The 19,804-nt window shown below is 49.7% G+C and overlaps 3 protein-coding genes across 3 annotated transcripts; all 3 read right to left on the bottom strand.

The window, feature by feature from the left end:
* Nucleotides 1–771: 771 nt before the first annotated feature.
* LOC34618773 (glutamine-dependent NAD(+) synthetase) lies at nt 772–3,745 on the bottom strand. The gene is made up of 5 exons (XM_026337410.1): nt 3,439–3,745; nt 3,125–3,279; nt 2,574–2,703; nt 1,142–2,086; nt 772–977 (listed from the first exon to the last, which is right to left on the bottom strand). The coding sequence occupies exons 1-5, from the start codon at nt 3,743–3,745 to the stop codon at nt 772–774; spliced, it is 1,743 nt and encodes a 580-aa protein (XP_026193195.1).
* Nucleotides 3,746–5,252: 1,507 nt separating this feature from the next.
* On the bottom strand, nt 5,253–8,447 carry LOC34618774 (influenza virus NS1A-binding protein homolog). The gene is made up of 9 exons (XM_026337403.1): nt 8,373–8,447; nt 8,185–8,280; nt 7,750–7,893; nt 7,238–7,530; nt 6,839–7,088; nt 6,495–6,735; nt 6,048–6,157; nt 5,713–5,871; nt 5,253–5,384 (listed from the first exon to the last, which is right to left on the bottom strand). The coding sequence occupies exons 1-9, from the start codon at nt 8,445–8,447 to the stop codon at nt 5,253–5,255; spliced, it is 1,500 nt and encodes a 499-aa protein (XP_026193188.1).
* A 239-nt stretch (nt 8,448–8,686) lies between these two features.
* Nucleotides 8,687–18,202, bottom strand: LOC34618775. The gene is made up of 11 exons (XM_026337409.1): nt 18,108–18,202; nt 17,791–17,904; nt 17,494–17,606; nt 16,948–17,143; nt 16,317–16,699; nt 16,081–16,124; nt 15,453–15,674; nt 14,676–14,931; nt 14,077–14,172; nt 13,287–13,575; nt 8,687–9,395 (listed from the first exon to the last, which is right to left on the bottom strand). The coding sequence occupies exons 1-11, from the start codon at nt 18,200–18,202 to the stop codon at nt 8,687–8,689; spliced, it is 2,517 nt and encodes an 838-aa protein (XP_026193194.1).
* Nucleotides 18,203–19,804: the final 1,602 nt, after the last annotated feature.

Below are 19,804 nucleotides of genomic sequence, written 5' to 3'. Positions count from 1 at the left end.
CCCATGGGAGGATACAGTAGCGGCCTGTGGTCGAAACGGGAATCGTCGGGAGTTGATGGCATTAGCTGAAGGGAAGGCGTTAGTGTTGCGGTCTTGTGGCGGTTCATGCCATAACAAGTGAAGAAATGTTGGACCCGCCTGAGCATGCATCATAAAAGCGCACTACACGACGACGGCTGGGGGATGTGCAAACAAATGAAGGAAAGAGCAACTGAGAGACACGGAGATGAACGCCTCTTCAAAGCTCTCGCAACTTACTTGTACACGACTTTTGAGGGCGCAGAGATGCCTTGCAGTAGTACGGCCTTCAGAAGACTGAGCGGTCCACAGCGGTACGCCTTTCTCAGCTTGCCAAACAGAGAGAGCTCGGCGTAGGAGATTCCCATTTCTTCCTCATCCGTTTGGGGGAGGGCTCCAGGAACTGTGGGTCGAAGTTCAGCGGTAGGCCGCTGGTTCAACACCTCCTACGGCACAAAAATTCAACGCTACAACCGAATACGCTAGCCAAGCGCGATCTCTCGTGCAAGAGGGACGCTGTGCAGGATGTGGATGGCGCTAGCCCGCACTTCTCTCGCTACAGGCCTAAAAGCCTCTTCCTCAGGGGCCCTCATACTCAGACTCCCCCCGCGTACCATGAGGACTGGACAGTTAAGGGGGGGGTTTGTAGCCGCCCACGCGAGGAGCTTCTGAATGTCTGGCTTCGACAGCGAGCCAATCGGGTTGATATCGCCGCTGCTGCAGTCATATTTGGTCAAGTATCCCCTCAGCGTTTCATCTGCATTGCCCGTGCCTACCACTAGCAGGGCCCCCCCCCGGGGGCCCCTCCCGCCCAGGGCCTTGCGCCGTCCGTGGGCGATCAACTGGGCAAGCAAGTAACTCAGAACCATCCGACTGCGAGCCTGGATATTCTGAAGCGCCAGATCCTCTTCTCTGCTTCCCCCTTGTGCCTCGAAGCGCGGACTCCAGCCCGCGATGCTCTGGAAAACAGAGGTGAAGCCTTGAGCGACTGTATCGATTGTAGTCGCTACGTGGTAGACACCCAATTCATCCGCTAAGCTGTTACTTAGGTCCCGGGTCGTGCTGCTACTCTGCGCGGTGCCCATGTAGCACGTGTGCAGGAGCATGTGGCACAGCCCTCGACCATCCCGAGGGAAGTCTGGCGAGCCGGCAGACAGTCCTAGAACTTTCTCCAAGTCTCGTAGGACGCCCAAAGGGCCCCCCAGATCCTCCCCTAGCTGCTCCTGCAGAAAGAGAGGCCTCGGAGAGTTCTCGGGGGATAGAGGCCTTAGGGGGCCTCCTGGATTGGAGCCCACGAGAGCGGTGGGGGCTTGCACGACCGGACTCACAGTTTCAATGAGTGCATGACACATGTACGCCAGCAACACCAAAACGGCCGCTGAGTCGGCCCCCCCGGAGAGAGGAACAAAGAATCCTCGCATGCCTGATCGCCGTAAATAATCCCACATCCAGACAGAAGCAGCGCGGGCTGTCTCCTCTTCTGGACTCAGTGGCGGGGGCATCGTCGCCTGAGAGGTCACTTGTTGAGCATTGCCAAAAGAAGCGGGCTCAAAGAAAGAATGTTGCACGCCCTCGTACCGCAGCATGCGCGGCAGCGCTGTTGCCTCAGGAGAAAGGGTAATCTCTGCAGCTATGATCGGGAGCAGCTGAGAAGGCGCAAGAGAGGCAGAGGCCCTCCCAATGGTTGGATTGGCGCGCCTATGGGCCCTCACCAACGCAAGATCTACAGTCACAGTTTGCACAGACACTTCATGGAGAAACAGACGTGGCCCTATGGCCGCGAACGTGCCACAGACGCACACGGCCACTCCACCATCAAAGACCACCCGGCCTCCATCACATCCGTGCTGATTAGAGTAGACGTATACGCCCCCATGACGCCTCGTCGCATCCTGCAGAAGCTCCATCCTTTTGACAAATTTACCCATTTGAAAGTAGCTGCTGCTTCCATTAGAAACTATGTCTGCACCCTGCAGAAAAGACTCCGCATGCGAGGGAAATGGACTCCAAAGCTCCTCGCAGCACTCGAAGCCTATGAGCGAACCGCGGCATTTCAATAAGGCCAGGCCTGGACGGAGCACACAGCATACACCCCCATCCCCTGGGTCTGTATTCCTCAAACGAAGTTTCTGCACCTCCTAAGAATGACGAAACAAGCCAAAAGGAGCTGCGAGATTATCGACGACAAATTTCTTTTCCAGGGGTTCCCACTAGCAGCAATACGCATCTGACCACGTAAGAGGGAGGGCCGCACCGCAGATACGACGGGAGAAGGAGGTTCAAAACACAGAGCATTACGGCACTATGAAACTACAAAGGGAGATACGTCGCGATGCATGACGGAGAAGGGAGAATACAAGGAGGCACAGGCTGGTAGAGGTTTGCGGAAAGCACTAGCAGCAGGGGGGAAAAGGTGAACACAGAGGAGATATATGCACGAATCATAAGACAAAGAAACAGACCAGGGTATCGATACAGAAAAGACAAGGGTACCAATGGCCAAAGTCTTGCTGGCAGAGCAAGCTAAGGCCAGCCCGTTGGGAGTTCAATCCTACCAATAGGGGCAGTCTGTTGTCCAGTCGTGTTTACAACAGTTTCATGAAGCTGCAATTGCTGTAGAGGGCCCCCCTTCCACGCAGAAAAATATCGACTCTCTCTGTACCCTCCCTCATCCACCAGCTGCGTCTTGGGCCTCACCAGCAACACCCGGCGGTTCAGTAACAGCACGCGGCAATTGTACTGGCTCTATGCGCAAACAGCGGATAGAGAGACAGGTGTACAGCAACCATGGGGAAATCAGGCAACGATTAATCAGGGGAAGCAGACAACCGCACATACGCACACGCTTTACACATACATACATACTTACATGCATACATTTATACATACACGTACATGTATCCATACATGCTTGCATACACGAATACATACACACTTACACTGCGCGAGGGCATAACGCGCATACAACCGGCAAAGTATCGGGAATAAACACATAGCCGTTAGCAGTATGGCCGGCAAGAGAAGCAGAAAGAGAAGGATATCGCCAAAAGAAATGCACATCAAGGACAGCATTCGGACCCAGAGGACTATGGGTGGATGCACTCACTCCTTGGAAGAGTACAGGGGCCCCCACTTCCACGAGTATTCCATCTGTTAGACTTGACGACAAAAGCTTTGCGATCAACTCCCAGGAATGCCGTTCTGTGTCTTCTTCCAGGAAATGATCCTCGCAGCCGTAGCCGCAAGTCTCGAGTTCCGGGCCTGTAGATATATCCGAAGCAACAGACACAATGCAAGCGAAAAAGATTCACGAATATGGACTGCTTGGAATGCAAAGTGCTACAGCTTCTGGTGACATCGCACGTGTATCTGTCATAAGGACACCTGGCCACAGACAGCCAATGAAAGCAGCGGGTTTACCAACTCTAAATTTTGACCCCTGTCGCTTAGCCATGCAGATGCTCTCTGCTATGCGGCGATAGTTTCCATCGAAGTCTAGGGCCCATTGATTCAAGCTACACGCAGATATCCTCGCCAGAGAGTCAAAGGGGCCCCCCAATACCCCAGAGGTATGTGGGTGTTCGTCAAGACCCCCTAGCGGAACCACAGCGGGGGCCGCAGGGACCCCCTGATGAGCCTCAAGGGGGCCGCATGCGACATTATTGAACAAAGACGGTTCCACTGTGGATGGATTATCCATGGATGCCCCTCGTGCACTGAGAGGCATGGGGGACTACGTGCAGTTTAAGGTCTGTGGCGTACAGCTTGGGCTCGTGCGGGGGGCCGGAAGGCTTTGAAGTGGGGAAATAGAGAGCTGTATGTACTTCCAGCTGTCTGCCGTGTCAGAAGACGCCAAAAGTACCTATGAAAGAAGAGGTTCAGCCCTATTCTGATGACTGCATCGGCCAGGGTTTCGGCAGCCAATCGTTTCACACAGCGTGTGGATAATCAACAATCTGGCTAGGCGGACTGGAAATGAGAGTCTAATTGGCATGCAGCAGGAAAATTCTGGTATCAAATGGCGCCTTGACTCAATACGTCTCCAGAAAAAATCGAAAGAGCACCGAGCTCTCGGAATTGTTCTATCGGTTGGCTCCGAGCATATTATCACATTTCAGAAGCACTTGTGCTTCCAAATAAAATGTGCAAATCTAATGAAATATGGCAATAACTAACGAATCAGAAAAGACAGGAACAATATTCTGGGGACTTCTGCAAGGGAATGCATCAATCGGGCCTTTCGGCATGATCCCGCATGTGTGGTGAAGCCTCAAGCACCCAGAGGGAGCTACGAGGTCTCACTAAAATACAGTGATAAACACGTAATAGACCTTAGTAAACCTTTTGGTGACAACAGTACCTAAGCACCTCACAATGCATTTTTTGCCATTTGATCCAAGGTACCTCGCCGCCCTCCCCGTGGTCTTAACGCAGTTCTAGCAAGCCCCGACAGAAAGCCGTTCTTCGCCTTCCAACCAAGGAAGACGAGGTATAAAGCAGCATGCATTCGGCACAACGAATAATGCGTGGACTTAATGCTCTCTCCCTGAATCCTCGTTCACGTTTAGGTCTCGCCCCATTACGAGACACTTTCCGCTTCATTGGAGCAGTTTTTTTGTCACGTCACCACCTTGCTTGGTAACCTGTATTATTGCTTTCTTCAGTTCAATCTGTAGAGCTGCCCTAGGCACGAATGAATAATCGGAGTCTGAGCATCCGCGCGGGCGAGGCCGAAAATTGAACGCATACTGGTACTAGGCAGTCTGTTAAATGGCGTGCCACTATTGTTCTGCATGTCGCGTATCGAATAATACTCGATCCAGACTGATGGGCAGTGAGAGGGTTAAAGCAAGAGACGCGCAAAAAGCAACACTTCAGGGTTTGTCTTGAAGCGCTATGGATCAAGCGACGGTTTGGGCTGTAGCAGACAAAACTGTCTCAGGCGGTAAGCAAAAACTGCAAGATTATACAGCACGCATAGATGTGTACACCTCCGTGCATATGCACAAGCATGCACATATGCATAAAAATCTGTGTACACAGCTATACAAAGATAGCATCCATGCAAAAACGCGCAGTGTATGCGCGAACAGTGTGTGTTTACTTGTACGCACGCTGAACGATAGTGGCGAAATATATTGATAGGACTATGACGCCCCGCACGAAGACGAACGCGCTACACAGTAATGAGTTTCTCACAGCCTGTATCTCACTTCCAAACCACGCATCCCAGCTTAGAGAGTTGTAATAACTAGGCTGTGGCCGTAACGTGAGTTCAGCATGGAAGGACCTGCCCTCCATTCATTTGCTTCTGGACTGTAGAAGCATGTGCTTTTGAGTACCTCTCCATCCTGACCACCTGTAACCTGAGAAACCGCCCACCGCAGCAACACACAATCGCTTCGTGAACGCGTGTCTGATCCGCGGGAAGCCACAGCTCCGCATCTATTAATTTCTTCACGCTTATCGGGTTTGACCCCAAAAAAGGTAATTATCGGCCAACAGCTAGATCCGATGACGAATAAAATGAGTTATCCCAACTGTAGCCCAATACTCTTTTCGTCATTCAGGTTGAAGGCTTGTGGCTTTACCTCGGAACCACCAGCTGCAGCACCCTAAACGGGAAACTTTCCAACTATCGAACTCGCAGACTTTGTGCCTTACAAAGAGGGAGTCGCAAGCGAAGACAGCGGCGCAGTCCATTCTGGGACCAGGCAGTGGGGAGAGAAAGGTCCATTGCTTTCCCTCGGGATCTAAAACCTCGAGGGTGCTGTGAATCTGATGACCCGAATCCATTCCCCCTATTGCATATATGTGGTTGTTTGCAGAAACAGCACACCCAGCACTTCGAACCTGCATGCATACACATAGCATACAGCACTAGCAATATGCCCAAAAATCATACAAATCCCTACGGCATCAACCTGAGGGCTTCAAAGCCACGCCCTAAATCCTTCCGCCTAACCCTCGATGATGAGGCGTGAGATGGAGAAAGTTTATATAAAAGACAGAGAAACAAGTCAGCTCACCTCAATCATGGAACAAGAGAGTGGTTGCCACTGATCCATTCGGGGCTCATACACCTCAGCACTCCGCAGTCGTTCCCCTTTAGTGCCTCCCAAAACCAGTAAGGAGTCGCCTGCAGCAAACATTATGAGACAAACCTATGCCTAACCACATGCCCACGCAGAAGTCTATTGTCCTACTAGAATAGGTAGAAACGAACGCAGCACCTATACCTACAAAGATACGCTATGTGACGAGACGGTGGATACATAGGCCTTCAAAAGAGGTCTACTCTTTATGAAACGCATACTGCACTAAAAGGAAGTTCAAAATGCACATCTACCAGTAAGCATCTACACTTAGACCACATGCACGAACATGCGAGCGCCAGAGCATACATTATGGACCTAACCCATCTTTTTGACCTTCCCGCTATTCATGCTTGGGTACGGCTGTTGGTATTTTTTTACCGTGTGTGCAGCACATAGCGCTACACCTTGGGCAGTTGAGAGGAGCCGTTTGCCTCCAATTCTTCATTCGGGTGTCCAAGCATTCCACGGATGCAAGGATGCTTTCTCCATCAAAGCCTCCAATCGCATATAGCAAGCCATTTAAAGCCGTGCCGCATGCATTCCTCCGAGGGACGGAAAGGGGTGGCACCCCAAACCATGCACCCAACAACGCATCATACACCTCAACATCACATAATGCCTGAATCCAACCAAAAAGCCCACAACACCGAAGCCGCGGATCGTACGCAATTTATATAGCCTATAGCATATAATACTGCTACCCCGAATCCCTTCTGGCTTACCTTATAGTCCAAATTTTGACCCCCGTAGATGTATATCTTGTTGTTGATGGCGCCAGCAGCAGCATACGCCCTTTCTGTCTTCATGGGGACGGATGGTCTCCACTGCTGCCTCTCTAAATCCAGCATTTCCACAGAACTCAGGTGCTCGTTACCACTATGCCCACCCAATGCAAATATCAGAGAATCCGGAAAGAAACGAATGCCCAAAAAGGCAGCCTCCACCGTCAGAGCGTCGCTCTCCGCACTGTCTCTGTAGCGAAACCGCACACTGTTTCCTGATGGACTACCGATCAAAGCCTACACTTTGTAGGAAGCAAGCATCTATAATCTACGCATACATCTGTGACACAATACGTGCCTCCATAAATCGGTACAAGTCTAGGCATCCCAAAGTCTTACCGCGGTTGCGGCGGGGCATTTGGTTGCCTGAGGAAATTTAAGATAACCCTGAACATTTCTGCATCTCTATCCAAAAAGATTCTTCCTTGTCGATCTCTCGCGACATGGTGCCTCCCCGAGAGAAGATTCTCAAGGAAGGAGCCTCGCTGTTGAATGAGGGTTTGCCGTGATGTCTCAAAAACAACCCCGCCAACGTTTAAATCCACTACTGTCTCTGCCGCAATGCTTGAATCCACAATTCTTTGCCGTTCAGACTCAAAGGCCAAAACCTCCTGTCTAAAGCGTTCCCGCTCCTGCGTGCACATCGCAATAAAGTAACCAACACAAAAACCCTCAGGCCTGTGGATGCATAGAAATATGATGCGGTAGGCATAGGGTGAAGGAAGCAGAAGCACGTGCTCCAACCTCTGACAGGAGTGAGGGTTCCTCTGCTTGGCAATGCATTCTAAACTGAAAACTCGAGGCTACTGGCATTTGTTATCTGTCGTGGCCGTCATCTTCGTGGCACTTACCAGCACATGCTTCCGCCTCACTGCCTCTTGTTCCTGCTGAAATTTCTGCTTTTCCACTTGCAACTTGCTCCGGGTGTCCTCTCTCTCAATTTGAAGTTGCTTCAGCTGCTGCTGCATTTCAGCCTGAGCCGCACGCCTCTCTTCCTAGAGCCCGCAGAGACGAAGACATAAGAGCAGATACACACATGAACAACACACGCATACACATACACACGTACACACACCGACACATACACACGTACACACACCGACACATACACACGTATACACATACCACACATATACAAACACACACACTTGACTGTCATCCTATAGCCCTCCCATTCTGTAGCTTATTAAAAGCACAAAGTCCTACGCGCAGATTGCTACGCACTTCTGTTCTCCCGTAGATCCACAATTCTAGTGCGTCAATAAAGGTGAATAACAGCAGCTTGCCTTGATTTTATTGTATTCATTCTGCTTGTCTTGCTGAAAAAGAGCCCAAACCTTCTTTTTCTCCTCTTCAAATTCCCTTTTCCGTCGCACCAAATCCTTGAACCAAAGCGCAAACATGAGCGCTTCGCTTCATGTCCTTAAACTGATCTGATGCGTAGAGAACATACACCCGAGACCATGAAGCTTACGTTTCTTTCTCTTTTGAGTTCGGCCTCAGTGTGCCTGAGCCAGGAGATGAATGTCCTCCTCAGATCGCCAACCATCGTTTCAAACTCTTCAACTGAGCCGCAGCTGCCGCTGGCACTTTCTAGTGCTTCAGGCGTGACGGCAGACAGAGGGGGACCAGAGAGAGACCCCACGGGTAAAGTGGATGAAGAGGAGGCGCCTGTGCACAAATGTGGAGGCAGCAGGGAGGGCGGCGAATCCACCAGGAGACAATACAGGATCAGGAGCACAAGCGTGTGCAAACGCAGCGAAGGGGCCATGACAGGGCAAAGGGGTCTCAAGCGACGAGCAAAGAGCAGCAGCAAGAGTAGGCGGCAAGAAAGGAACTTAAATTTTGCCAGGCAGGGAATCGAGAAGCGAACACAAAAAGGGAGGGGGGGAATGTGCCCGCCGCAGAACTTTTGTGTAAGAGGCCCTGTTTCACTGATTGTGGTGTACGGACACCTCTGTATCCGGGCGCGCACCGGGGTCCCACCAGAAGCTCATACAGGGGAAGGCCATATGAGCAGGATTGGCAAGCCTCTGTATTGTGTTTACCCCAGTTATCACTGGCACTCTCAGGGAAGGGGCATTTGGGAGAGCCACGCGTACCCGGTATGTACTTCGTGCTCGAAGTGTACAGGGGTCCACCCGAAGGGCTTCCCCCGACACCAGATACGTCGGACACCCCCGCTTGGAAGCTCTTCATGCCGATGGAACCATGAAGCGGATTTTCTGTTGCGCTGAGGCCTCCGTTCCCCATGAGTCCCCCTGGAGGGCCCCCTGATGGGTAGTTGGGCACTCCATAGGAGAGCGGGGGCCCCATAGAAGCCCCACCGCTGTGGTTTGTCGGCGTGCTTAAGGTGGACTGGTGGCCACGTCCCCCAAGGCCTAGGGGAGCGCCGGTAGAAGTAGAGTAAGGATCCATGGACCCAGAGAGAAGCTCGGCTGCGAGCAGAGCTCTGGTGGCGGGTGTAGACTGAGAAGGCCACCCGTGAGGAGAGCAGCTACGGAGAGCTCGCAAAGAGGCCTCGAGAGACTGTTGAGAAAAGAATCTGTTCGCAGTCAGGGAGGGGTACAAAGGGAGGCGGACCGGTCGGCCCCGCACGGGGTTCGGGGATGGCCTTCACGGAGTACTGCTCCACTGATACACAGCATGTGGTGCGTGCATTGAAGCTAGGAGTTGAGGTTCCAGAAGGGCTTCAGTCTTTTTGTAATTGGGGAGCTCTGGTACTTCGGACTCTCATGGGGATATGAGTGCCTGCTGCCCGTCCGGAGCTCCGTTTCACGCCGCATGGCGCTGTTGCATTGAATACGGCATGCAAGTAATCAAATAACGAATGCGAGAGATTGGAGGATAGGGAGAATACGCCATCAACAGGCGTGAGCAGACAGTGCGGGAGGAACGATTAATTCTGTACGATCTGGGGGCAGTCAGCCCCACAAATGCCTTGAAATCTGCCTTCAGGAGGGCAAAAATTACGTACCACGGATGTAGATGCAAGTATCGAATAGGTATTACTACGGGTAAACGGTTAGTTCTAACGAATTGGTGCTGGGGTGTACACGCGGCTGCTGTGCCGTAGCTGTGACTCAACAGCGGCAGGCACAAGGCACATTTTTCGATCTGCTGGCCTGTCTGCATCCCCTTATACCTCCTGTATATCTACACCTTTATAAAGCTTCTGTTTTTAGTGTGTCTGTCCAGAATAAGCGTCCATCAGCTTAACTTGTACCACGACTGAAAATCCCAAAGCCCTAGCCTGCTGGGCACGGCACTTCGATCAACGAAGAGTGCTGTACAGATGCATATGTCAGCGCCAACCATTGTCTAAGACACTTTATTATTCAATACATCTATCGCAATTTTTAGGGCGGATGGCTGTTCGCGGCTACCGCGCGTTTTCTGGCGATGTGCGAGGCCTTGTTAACTCACATGATGGCCGCGTGAGAGCAGCAGCTCCAGCAGGGAAAGTGGCAGCAGTAGCAGTACTTCGGGTTTCAGAAGCAACATGTTGAGCCTAAACAGGGGTGACAGCACGTGGAGCCACTTTCCACTGGAACGCTCCCCTGCCTGCAGCGGCCTGAGCTACATGTGAGTTTCTTGTACGCTAGTTGTAGTTAATATGCATTGGATAAAGAGTCGAGTACTACGTCTTGATCTGAGTATAGGTAAATATTCATATTTAATGCCCCAAGTAGCTTTCGGGCAGCACAACAGGCCGGGTCATTGAAGCACGTCAAAGCGCTTTACCAAGCCTCGAATCCCACCCCTAATATTGCCCTTGGGTGAAGCTTTCAGACACTTTGCACTGAATGTTGAGCGACTTTCTGGCCCGTGAGAGAGCTGGAGCTCCGGTCGAATGGCCTATGTGCTTAGTGTGTCGATGACGAAGTAAGTGCTATTCTAACCCTTGAGCTCAGCCACCTGGAATAATGTCCATTGTTAGATGAGTTCAAATCCCTTTATAAACCAGAGGGCTTTGCGGAAGACCGTGATTAGAACGATCGAGCTGCTTTCGCTGCCGCAATCTGGGCATGACGATGCATACACCCCGGCCGTGGCAGGTATGGCGGCCACCGGACGGACCAAGAGGCCTTAACCATCGTAGTGTGGATCCTATCATGGCCCAAACAACGCGAGTATCTGTTCCGCCAAGCGGCACTGCGTGCAAAGCCAGAAGGTACAAATGAGAGAGTCCACATATTTTAAAGGCCACAAGAAGCCATCTGCACTGTGATAATGCTTCACCCTTTTTGCCACTATATTGTGGCAATACTAGTTAATGCGATGGTGAGAGAGCATAGAATGATATTGATTTTGACAGAGACCGTGACTCGTTACGGGAAGTAGCGGCGACGCTGTACAATTGTGAATCGCTGCGGCACCGCGAAGGCGACTTGGCGGCCCCGCTGGTGATGCCCACAGTGTGCTTGCTTGAAACCAGTGAAGAAAGTGTCCAAACCAACGCACAACTCTAAGACTTCCAAAATCCTAGAAGCTTTCTGTAGGGACATTACAGACTGCTTGTCAGTCTTAATAGTAAAATGCCTCCCATACAAAGTGCCGGCAATTTTTGTTCACGTTTCATCAAACAAGAGGGAGTTCCGTGCCGCGAACGAAACACCATTGCTTGATTTATGTGAAGCGATGAGTGCAGCGGGAAACAATTTGGCGTTCTAATAACAAGTACCTGTGGAAAAAGAATAGCTTCCACCTCTAGCTTACTAGCATTGATTTTTGCAACGAAGTGACGCTCATAATTTGGTAGCTGGATTACCGAAGGAGTTCAAAGTGGGTAGTAACCGTCCTTGCTCAAGCGTCTTGCTTCGTTTCTTAAGGTCATAGCCTGCGTTTTCTTCGGCTCAGCCAAAGGAGCAACAATCTTATCACATCCAGTAATAGAATCTTAGCAGTAGACGAAAGACTATAGAACTTTGCAACTTCTCTGCGAGCGCGCAAAGGTAATGGCCGCCACTCGATCGGTTTTGGTTTCGTCCGATCTGCCTCAACAGCAGCCAGCACACGAGATTGGGAACCACAATTGTATCACCAGAACCAACTTTTCTGGCCCCCACACAGCGCTGCGTGATGCCCAAGGAACGGAGCGCATGAAATAGATACTGTATAGGCTGTAGACTGAGGCGTCGTCCATATAGACAGCCGTTCACCCTTCCTTGGTAGGCTCATAGGAATCCCCACTAATACGATGTTCCGTTTATCCGGGGTAGTGAACAGTTCAAATGTTCTACAGGAATACTCGGGTTTACGAGGGTGTCTATGAAACGCCGTTGTGCGCTTGTTATCAGGATGAATGGGGATTTATAAGGATGCGTCGGTAGAGGTGAATGCGTAGTAGAGCACTCAACCGTGTGATTCACCAGGTAGTACGTGACAACAAGGCATCAGGAAGTTGTGCGACATCTCACTTCAAAGGCCTAGAGTTAACCCATACACGCCAACTTTAGTCATTTTCGGCACCAGCACCGGTTTCTGCGCCAAACTGGTCAATTTTGCACACTAGCGTATTCAGAAAATAATCCTCCAGCTTCTTCATCTCCTGTACATGCTCTACGGGCTTTTATTTCGCAGAACATAGCTTGGGGTCCATCGAGGGATTTGTTCAATGCGATGGGCTACGTCGCGTGGGAGTTCGTCATTATATAGCTCATGCAAAAAGCTCTTGACATCGCCCCTCCTGGTGTAGGTCAATTCAAAATCCTGATATAGATCCAGTTGCGCGTACAGTGTAGATGGGCAGTGCCCAGCCGCCGTCATAAAGACTTTGCCAAACCCTGTCGAGGCGCCAACTCTACCATAATCACCACAGATGGGGTAAGCGTTGTTAAAGAGACCAGTACTTTCTCCCTCTTAGTGTTCCTTGCACGCCAATCTTCATAGTGCGCTGCTGTGGCCGTATGCGCACTTTCCATCATTTCATCCATGGCATACCTCGCATTACGCCGTGGTGCAGGGGTTCAACATCGAAATCACGGAAAGGGCCCCCAAGCCGGCTGTGGCTGAGTGACGGGGGCCACAGAGAATCGAGCCGCAGCTTAAGTCCCATAACGGGTCAATTGTGCCCCGACACAAATTCATATGAGTCGACATGGGTTGCCTAAGCACAACGCTAAATAGGAAGTAGATCGGCATTTATCTGTCAGAGTCCTGTCAGACCTGGCGTTGTGCCACCCGTCAGCAAACAGCATTTGTGGCTGCCCTAATGAGTGAACAGGAATAATCAACTGCTGGGTAGTCTCCTGTGAGAGCCGATCTAGTGTTGCGCTAACAGCAACTCACGTAGACTCATATGAATTTGTGTAAGAGCACAATTGACCCGATGTGGGAAGTTAACTGTGGTTGTATTCTCTGGGGCCCCCGCAACTACCGCCACAACCGGCTTGACGGCTTTCCGTGTCCTTGATGCATTCCTCTGCCGGCAAAACAGCCTGCTTGCGCTGGGTTCGATCCGGCTATTCCAAGTTTTTGCCTTTTTTCATTTGCTTGTAGTTCCAAAACAGCTGACACTATTTCCCGTAATAGACGCAGATGCATTGTTGGGAGGCTTCTCTCTACGGCATGAAAATCGAGACTTGAGGTTCTTCCACAGAGTTCAGACGACAATAGCAACATGAGTGGTAACGCATCATCTGACTTTAAATTGTCTGCTATATCCCCGTCAGGGGCTTTCGAAGAAAGCCCATACTATCTCTCTCCTTTTTACAAAAAAAATTTCGATTACGGCCAGAAACACTGTTATTTCCCTCTTTTGCACCGCAGAAATATTACGCAGTAGCTGCATTTGACGAAAAAGTTTCAAATAATCAGCCCAGATTCAGATTACTCTAGGTAGACAACCATAAACAACTGGCAAAACCGTGTAGACGTGGTAAGCTAGTAGGAAGCGCTGTCAGCACGGCACAACATAATGCGACAATACATGGGGGCTTCTGACTTTCAATAATTTGGGATTAGTGTTAGCTGAAGGTAGGTAATGATGTAATGCCTAAAACTAAATGCTTCTACCCATCAGCGGAGTGCAGAGGGGCTATCATAGCAAAAACGGAAGGGCTCAGGAAGTAGGTAATTCCACCCTAAAAGGCAGGGCTATGCTTTCCCAAAGCCAGCCTTAGGAGTCACAAAGAGCTCCCTCAAACTGACTCTTCATGCAATTGTGCGCTACTCGCTGTCTTCTTCTTCCTCCTCCTCTTCCTCCTCGTCATCATCATCTGAATCCTCAGAGTCTTTTGATTCCGCTTCTGACGAAGAGGACGAGGACTTTCCTAAGAAGAGACAAGTATTGATAGGGAAAATTACGCACATACAAAGATTTATAGATCTCTGGTAATGAACAGGAAAGAACAGCCACTCACTGGGACAGGCACCTTACCTGCACGCGTAAGCGTGCATCTATCTGCATATTCGTTTAGAGTAGGGATATATCATAAATGGACAGCTGCACATGCACGCACTGTACGTTAGTGCAGCAAGATGTATTCTGGTATATCTAAGTAGATACACGCTTTCTCATGAGCGAATCACACACTTACGAATACTCATGTAGGATAGATTGAAGAGCACACGTGTCAACGCATGTGCGTACTCACATGCATTGCAAATATGTACCTAATCAACGGCTGTGCTTCCAGTGGCACACCATGTATATGCATCAGGGTAAATTACATCAGGTATATACACGGTGAACTGTAATTATAGGCTTGCAAACAGGTTGACACCCTGGTGCCAGATAGCCCTCGACAACGGGATGGTGCTATTGCCACCTTACGTTTTTTTAATGGTGCTGTTTTCTTTGCTGCAGATGCGGCGGGAGAGGCTGTGACTTTTGGAGCCACTGCTTTTACTAGCTGTGGTTTTGTGGGAACATTTTGCTTTGCTGGTGCGTCGTCACTACTGCTGCTCTCTTCTGACTCTTCCTCTGAAGAACTCTCCTCAGATGATGATTCTCCGGAATCCACCAGGGAATATCCCTCGTGTACCAGATTGGGATTGGTGATCGCAAGGGTCAGGGCCTCAATGCACACCTGCGAATCATACAGCGAGATGAGTACCATGGGAAATACGCACCACGCTGGAATGTCGAAGGTAAACGCGACACATCCAGGGGTGGCTGCAGAAGCGACGCAGAAACAGTGAATGAGGTAGAGAGAGAAAAGGAGAAAGCAGGGAACAAAATACCAGCTAATCACGCAACGCCAGAAACGCACACTGGACTATGAGAAAAAAACGGCGACCGACAGCTTACAGGGGCTGCCTGTGGGAGGCGCTTATCTACTGGCTGAGGAGGACGAAAGAAAGCCGCAGCAAAGATCTCGGCGATCTTTTGAGGCGTCATCTGGAGAACACAGGCAAAAGGCTTTCGAGCAACACATACCATAGATTGAAACTAGCTGGAAAGAAACAAGCCAGCGGCAGAATATCATGCAACATCACAAGTACAACACATATACCAGCCCTGGCGTGCGTTGCTGTTCCTTCCACTCTCTACGCGACCATCTATTTCCGTTCAATTTGCTGTGACGATCTAAGACTCTCGCCCCTCGACCCATGCATTGCCGCTACTCCATATGTGTCTCTCTCTTCTCCATGAATGTCCAAGATTTGCCTCGGGCACTCCAGTAATAGGATAACAATCAAAAGATCTCGGTTCTAAACCTGGGGCTTCAGCGCTCAGCATATTCCCACCTGGTTTTGTGTGGCATGACTTGCTATTTCTTTTAGGAAGAGCAAAATGTACTGCATTCACAAACCAAAGGTCAAAATTTGACTTTGAAAAAATAAAGATACGGTGCCTATTCACCAAGATTTTGAACTACAAGACTGCAAAAGCCTTACCATAACACTTTGCTTCTCATCGTGAGGAATCCCCATAAAGAGCTGAGCAATGCAGAACAGATATTCCGTTTTTACTATTCCTTACAGCAGAAAATAGAACAAACCTTGTTGTTTCGCTAGCACATTAGCGTGGACATATCTACCTGGATATCGATATCAGCATAGAAGTATGCACAAACATGTCTGTAGCCCTGATCGCCTAAGAAACGGCTCTGAGCAAATTTAAAAACTTAACTCTGCGTATTACCCAGTAGAAGAAATTTACACCCATTATGTTAACCCTGTCACCCCGCTAATCCACTTATACTACTAAGGGAAATAGGCTGCTGGCAACTTACTGTTTTCATTTCTGTCACCAGACGGTCTTTGCCTCCCCCGGCAGCTGCACACAGCTGCGCAACTCTCAAACACTGTGCATGAAACCCTAAGCAACTGCCTTCATACATCAAATCGCGTACTCTGGAGGATCATCGTCGATCTCTTAGTGCCAATACCACGCCCTCGATTCAAAACTGCGAATTCCAAATAGTAAGAGCATCCAAGTACACATAAAACCCAAAGCCCTTTCTCTTACTTCCAGCCGATGCCATATTCTCAAAGGCGCCACTCCCGAACAACGGTCTTTCGAGTCCCTCAAGAAGCAATCTAAAGCAAGAGGCGACAACTGGAGTATCTGTCCAGTCTGCCCGTGGGTCTCCATAATCGATGTCACCCACAAAGGCATAAAGACTTTGACACTCTCCCTGCAGGAGCAGCAAGTCCTTGGTGGTTACGTTGGGGGCCTTCAGGAGGTAGTGACGAAACTCTGTGAGTATGTAGGGCACACAAGCTAGGCTAGAAGAAACCCTAACCCCTGTTCGCGCTGCTAAGACGCCTAGTGGCGTCCCAAAAATCGTGAGCACTGAGTTAGGAGACACTCGACGTTCCTCTTCTACCTGCACTGGGTAGGGGAACAGCCTAAAGGCACACCACATAACCGTAAGCCTTCTCAAAGCTTCAAACTTGTACAAGGTAGCTGGAATTGTGCAGGAGAGAGTATGTGTAAACAGTCTAGTTTCGATGAATGCCCTTCACGCAACAATTCGAAGATGATAAAAAATGCCAAAAACCCTCTCTACCCAAAGCCCTAAGCCAAAAACCCATGCTGAAAACGCTAAAGTGCACATGGTTAACTACGAGCCCTGAGCGTGTGCTTCTTGGCGCACTTCAGTGCAGCAGATACGGGCATTTGTAGTGTCTTGAGGACATCGATAAGGCGCTCGACCCAAACAACTTTTTTCGGGAAGCTGCCCGAGTAGATGGAAGATATGACAGAGAAGAGGCCTTGGGATCCCGCGGTAGGATGCACTATGAAAATCTGCTGCAGATTTTTCTTGCAAGGATTAGGGATCAGGCTAAAACCTTGACAGAAACACATACATACATGGAAAACAAGGGCCTTTATGTAAAATGTCATCCTCGTACTATTACGCATACTCCTGCTGCTGGTTTTTTCAAGTGAAGCTGTTGCGGACGAAGCCTCATTGTTAGATATGATTTATAATGGCGACACTGCTGCCTTTGAGAGCATAGACCCCAATAAGCGGAGGTCCTGTGGTGACTGAGAAGCCGTGCGACTTCAAATCTGGGGGCTTCAAGCTAGCGGTTGACTTCTTCGTACTGTCTCACCCGACTCTAAATGCTAGCAGGATTGTACTAGACATTAAAATGTTTAAAATTCGGATTCATGTAAAAGAATGTACCAGACTTACAGTCACTAATAAACTGAAGCGTACCCCCACCAATCCAGGAGGCCAAGGATTCAGCAAATATGAGAACGAATGGGGACTCTCCCGTCTCTGTCAGTCTCAGAAGGCAGTAGTTCCTGCAGGCACCAAGACATAAACATCAAGGTGGAGTCCACGAACCCCCAAATGGCAAGGAGATTTAGCAGCCATCAGGCATGTAACCTGCTGCATCCATATTTTCCAAAGGCCCAAAATGCGAACAGTAATGTTTGCCTTATTACAGGTTCGATTTGCAGCGTAGTTCTGATGCTCAAACCTCACAGTGCCTTTTCCAACGAGACCCCAGGGGTAGAGATCATGCAAGGGACAAAAAGGAGCACTGCCCTGCCATCAATATCCTTCCCCAAGTCCCGCGCAAGGCCAATTCTCTCGAACCTGAACTCATACGAACAGTAAAGCTCTATCTATCAATTACTTCCAAACCTTTTGGTCCTTTGGCAGGAAAGAGCCATGGCATACACACAAAGGCAACACATGAACCTGGACAGACCGTGAAGCCGTTAACTGTAAGCCCAAAGCTCGTCTCAGAAAGTAACGTTTTCTTGAAGCCGTCATTAGCGTCATAGGTTATAGCCTACTCAGAGTTGTCAGCTCTCTTAGCAGCTTCGATGGCTGCTTTGTATTGCTGCACGATCTCCGGGGGCTGTTCTGCTTCGCTGTCATAGGAAGCCATGGCTCCTGATGTAGCTGGTTTTCAGATTTCTTCTAAGGCTATTCCTGATTCTCTTTGTACCTCCCTACTGTGCCGGTTTGAAGATGCCACTTTGAGCTTATTCCTGGGTTCCCCGTCACCTTCATCCACTTTCGGCACTCCCCTTGCTTGCGCCTTCCAGCCTTGCATAAACTGTATGTTCGCTTCCCTTCACAGAGGCTCCCCTTATTTTCTTCACCCATTCATGCCTCCCCCTTGTTTCTCCGCTGTCTCCTTTCCTCAGGCTGAGTCGATCGAGTGCGTAAAATGGTTTTGGGATATTCGGCCCATGCTGATAACGAATTACAGCTGCATTTGCAGGATCAGTTGCTGCTGATATTTTCTGAGCCTTCACAATCTAAATTCTCTCCGGGATATTCTCCTCTTGTGTCAAATGGGAAAGGCCGAAGCTACACTCTCTGTGCAAGGGATTGAGATGCTTCGGAGGGGGCCTCACGGCACCCGTGTGTTTGGTGAGCTTCCGGCTAGTGTTGCTTTCATCAAGCTATGCTGTCAGTTTCCTTACCGACTCAAGCCTTATTTGGTCTGAGTAGCAAGAAAGGAATGAACTAGCGGCGCTCAAATGCTCTAAGGGTGGTCCAACGAGCAGGCAATGAATTTGTAGGCTTCTGGTTGAACCCTTTTCCTCTTCTACAGAAAAATACGCTTTGAAATACGAGCCAAAAAGGCCTAGAAAAGCCTTGGACTGGAAAAGAAAAAAAAAGATCCTCGGTGGATGCGCGAAGTAGGTGACATCACTCGTTCAGGAAAGTGAGCACGTGCTATTGCCGCAGCTGCGTGGAGCGAACCCTTTGCAAAGGTTTGACAAATGCAATGAGATACGAAAATACTGGAGTAATATTGGTATTCAGTCCTGGCGGCCCCTCAAAACTCTTGTCACTTTGAAGGCATCGGCAGCGCGGACAGCTGGATATCCCCCAGGACATCCACTTACGCTTGCTTTGCTTTTAGGTTTACTGCGTGAATACGCTCCTTTTGGACCCTGAAAGCCAATAAGAGCACTTAAATATAGTGGTCGACAATGATTGCGAATGGTTATGCCCATATACCCTACGCTTGGCGTTTTTCCCAGTCATGTGGGAGAGTCGAGTGCAACAGAGGGCAGCGACAGGGATTGCAACCAGCTCCTCTTTCTCATTACGAATTCCGTTGGTTCTATTAGGTTTGCATGTTTTCTCCGTATTAAGCCTTGGAAACTTTTGGGTGCAGGGTTAAGATGCTGGGACAGGCAGGGCAAGGCAATGCATTGACCCAGAGAAAGTCGCCAATACACAGGTTGCTATGTTCTGTAGCAACACTTGATCACTAAAAAATGGCTAATTATGGGACTGATTGTTGGACTTGAGGCTCTTGTATATCTCCTGACCCACAGAGAGACACACGTGTGCAGATTCACGTGACTTATTCAACGGCAAATGTGCTTCAGGTATCTGCACACTCGCAAGATTCAATGTTAAAGAGATCGAACCCACGCTTCACAGAATATGATGTCGATGGAGCAACACACAACCGTGCAGAAGCTATGATGATAAGCTTCTCATTCTTGCTACAGCTTCGTGGTAG

This window comes from Cyclospora cayetanensis, unplaced genomic scaffold (assembly GCF_002999335.1).
Source record: "Cyclospora cayetanensis isolate NF1_C8 unplaced genomic scaffold, CcayRef3 CcayRef3_contig_180, whole genome shotgun sequence".
In the NCBI taxonomy this organism is placed as follows: domain Eukaryota; phylum Apicomplexa; class Conoidasida; order Eucoccidiorida; family Eimeriidae; genus Cyclospora; species Cyclospora cayetanensis.
The sequence above is the reverse complement of the archived record's forward strand: the minus strand, read 5'-3'. Positions and strand labels throughout refer to the sequence as shown.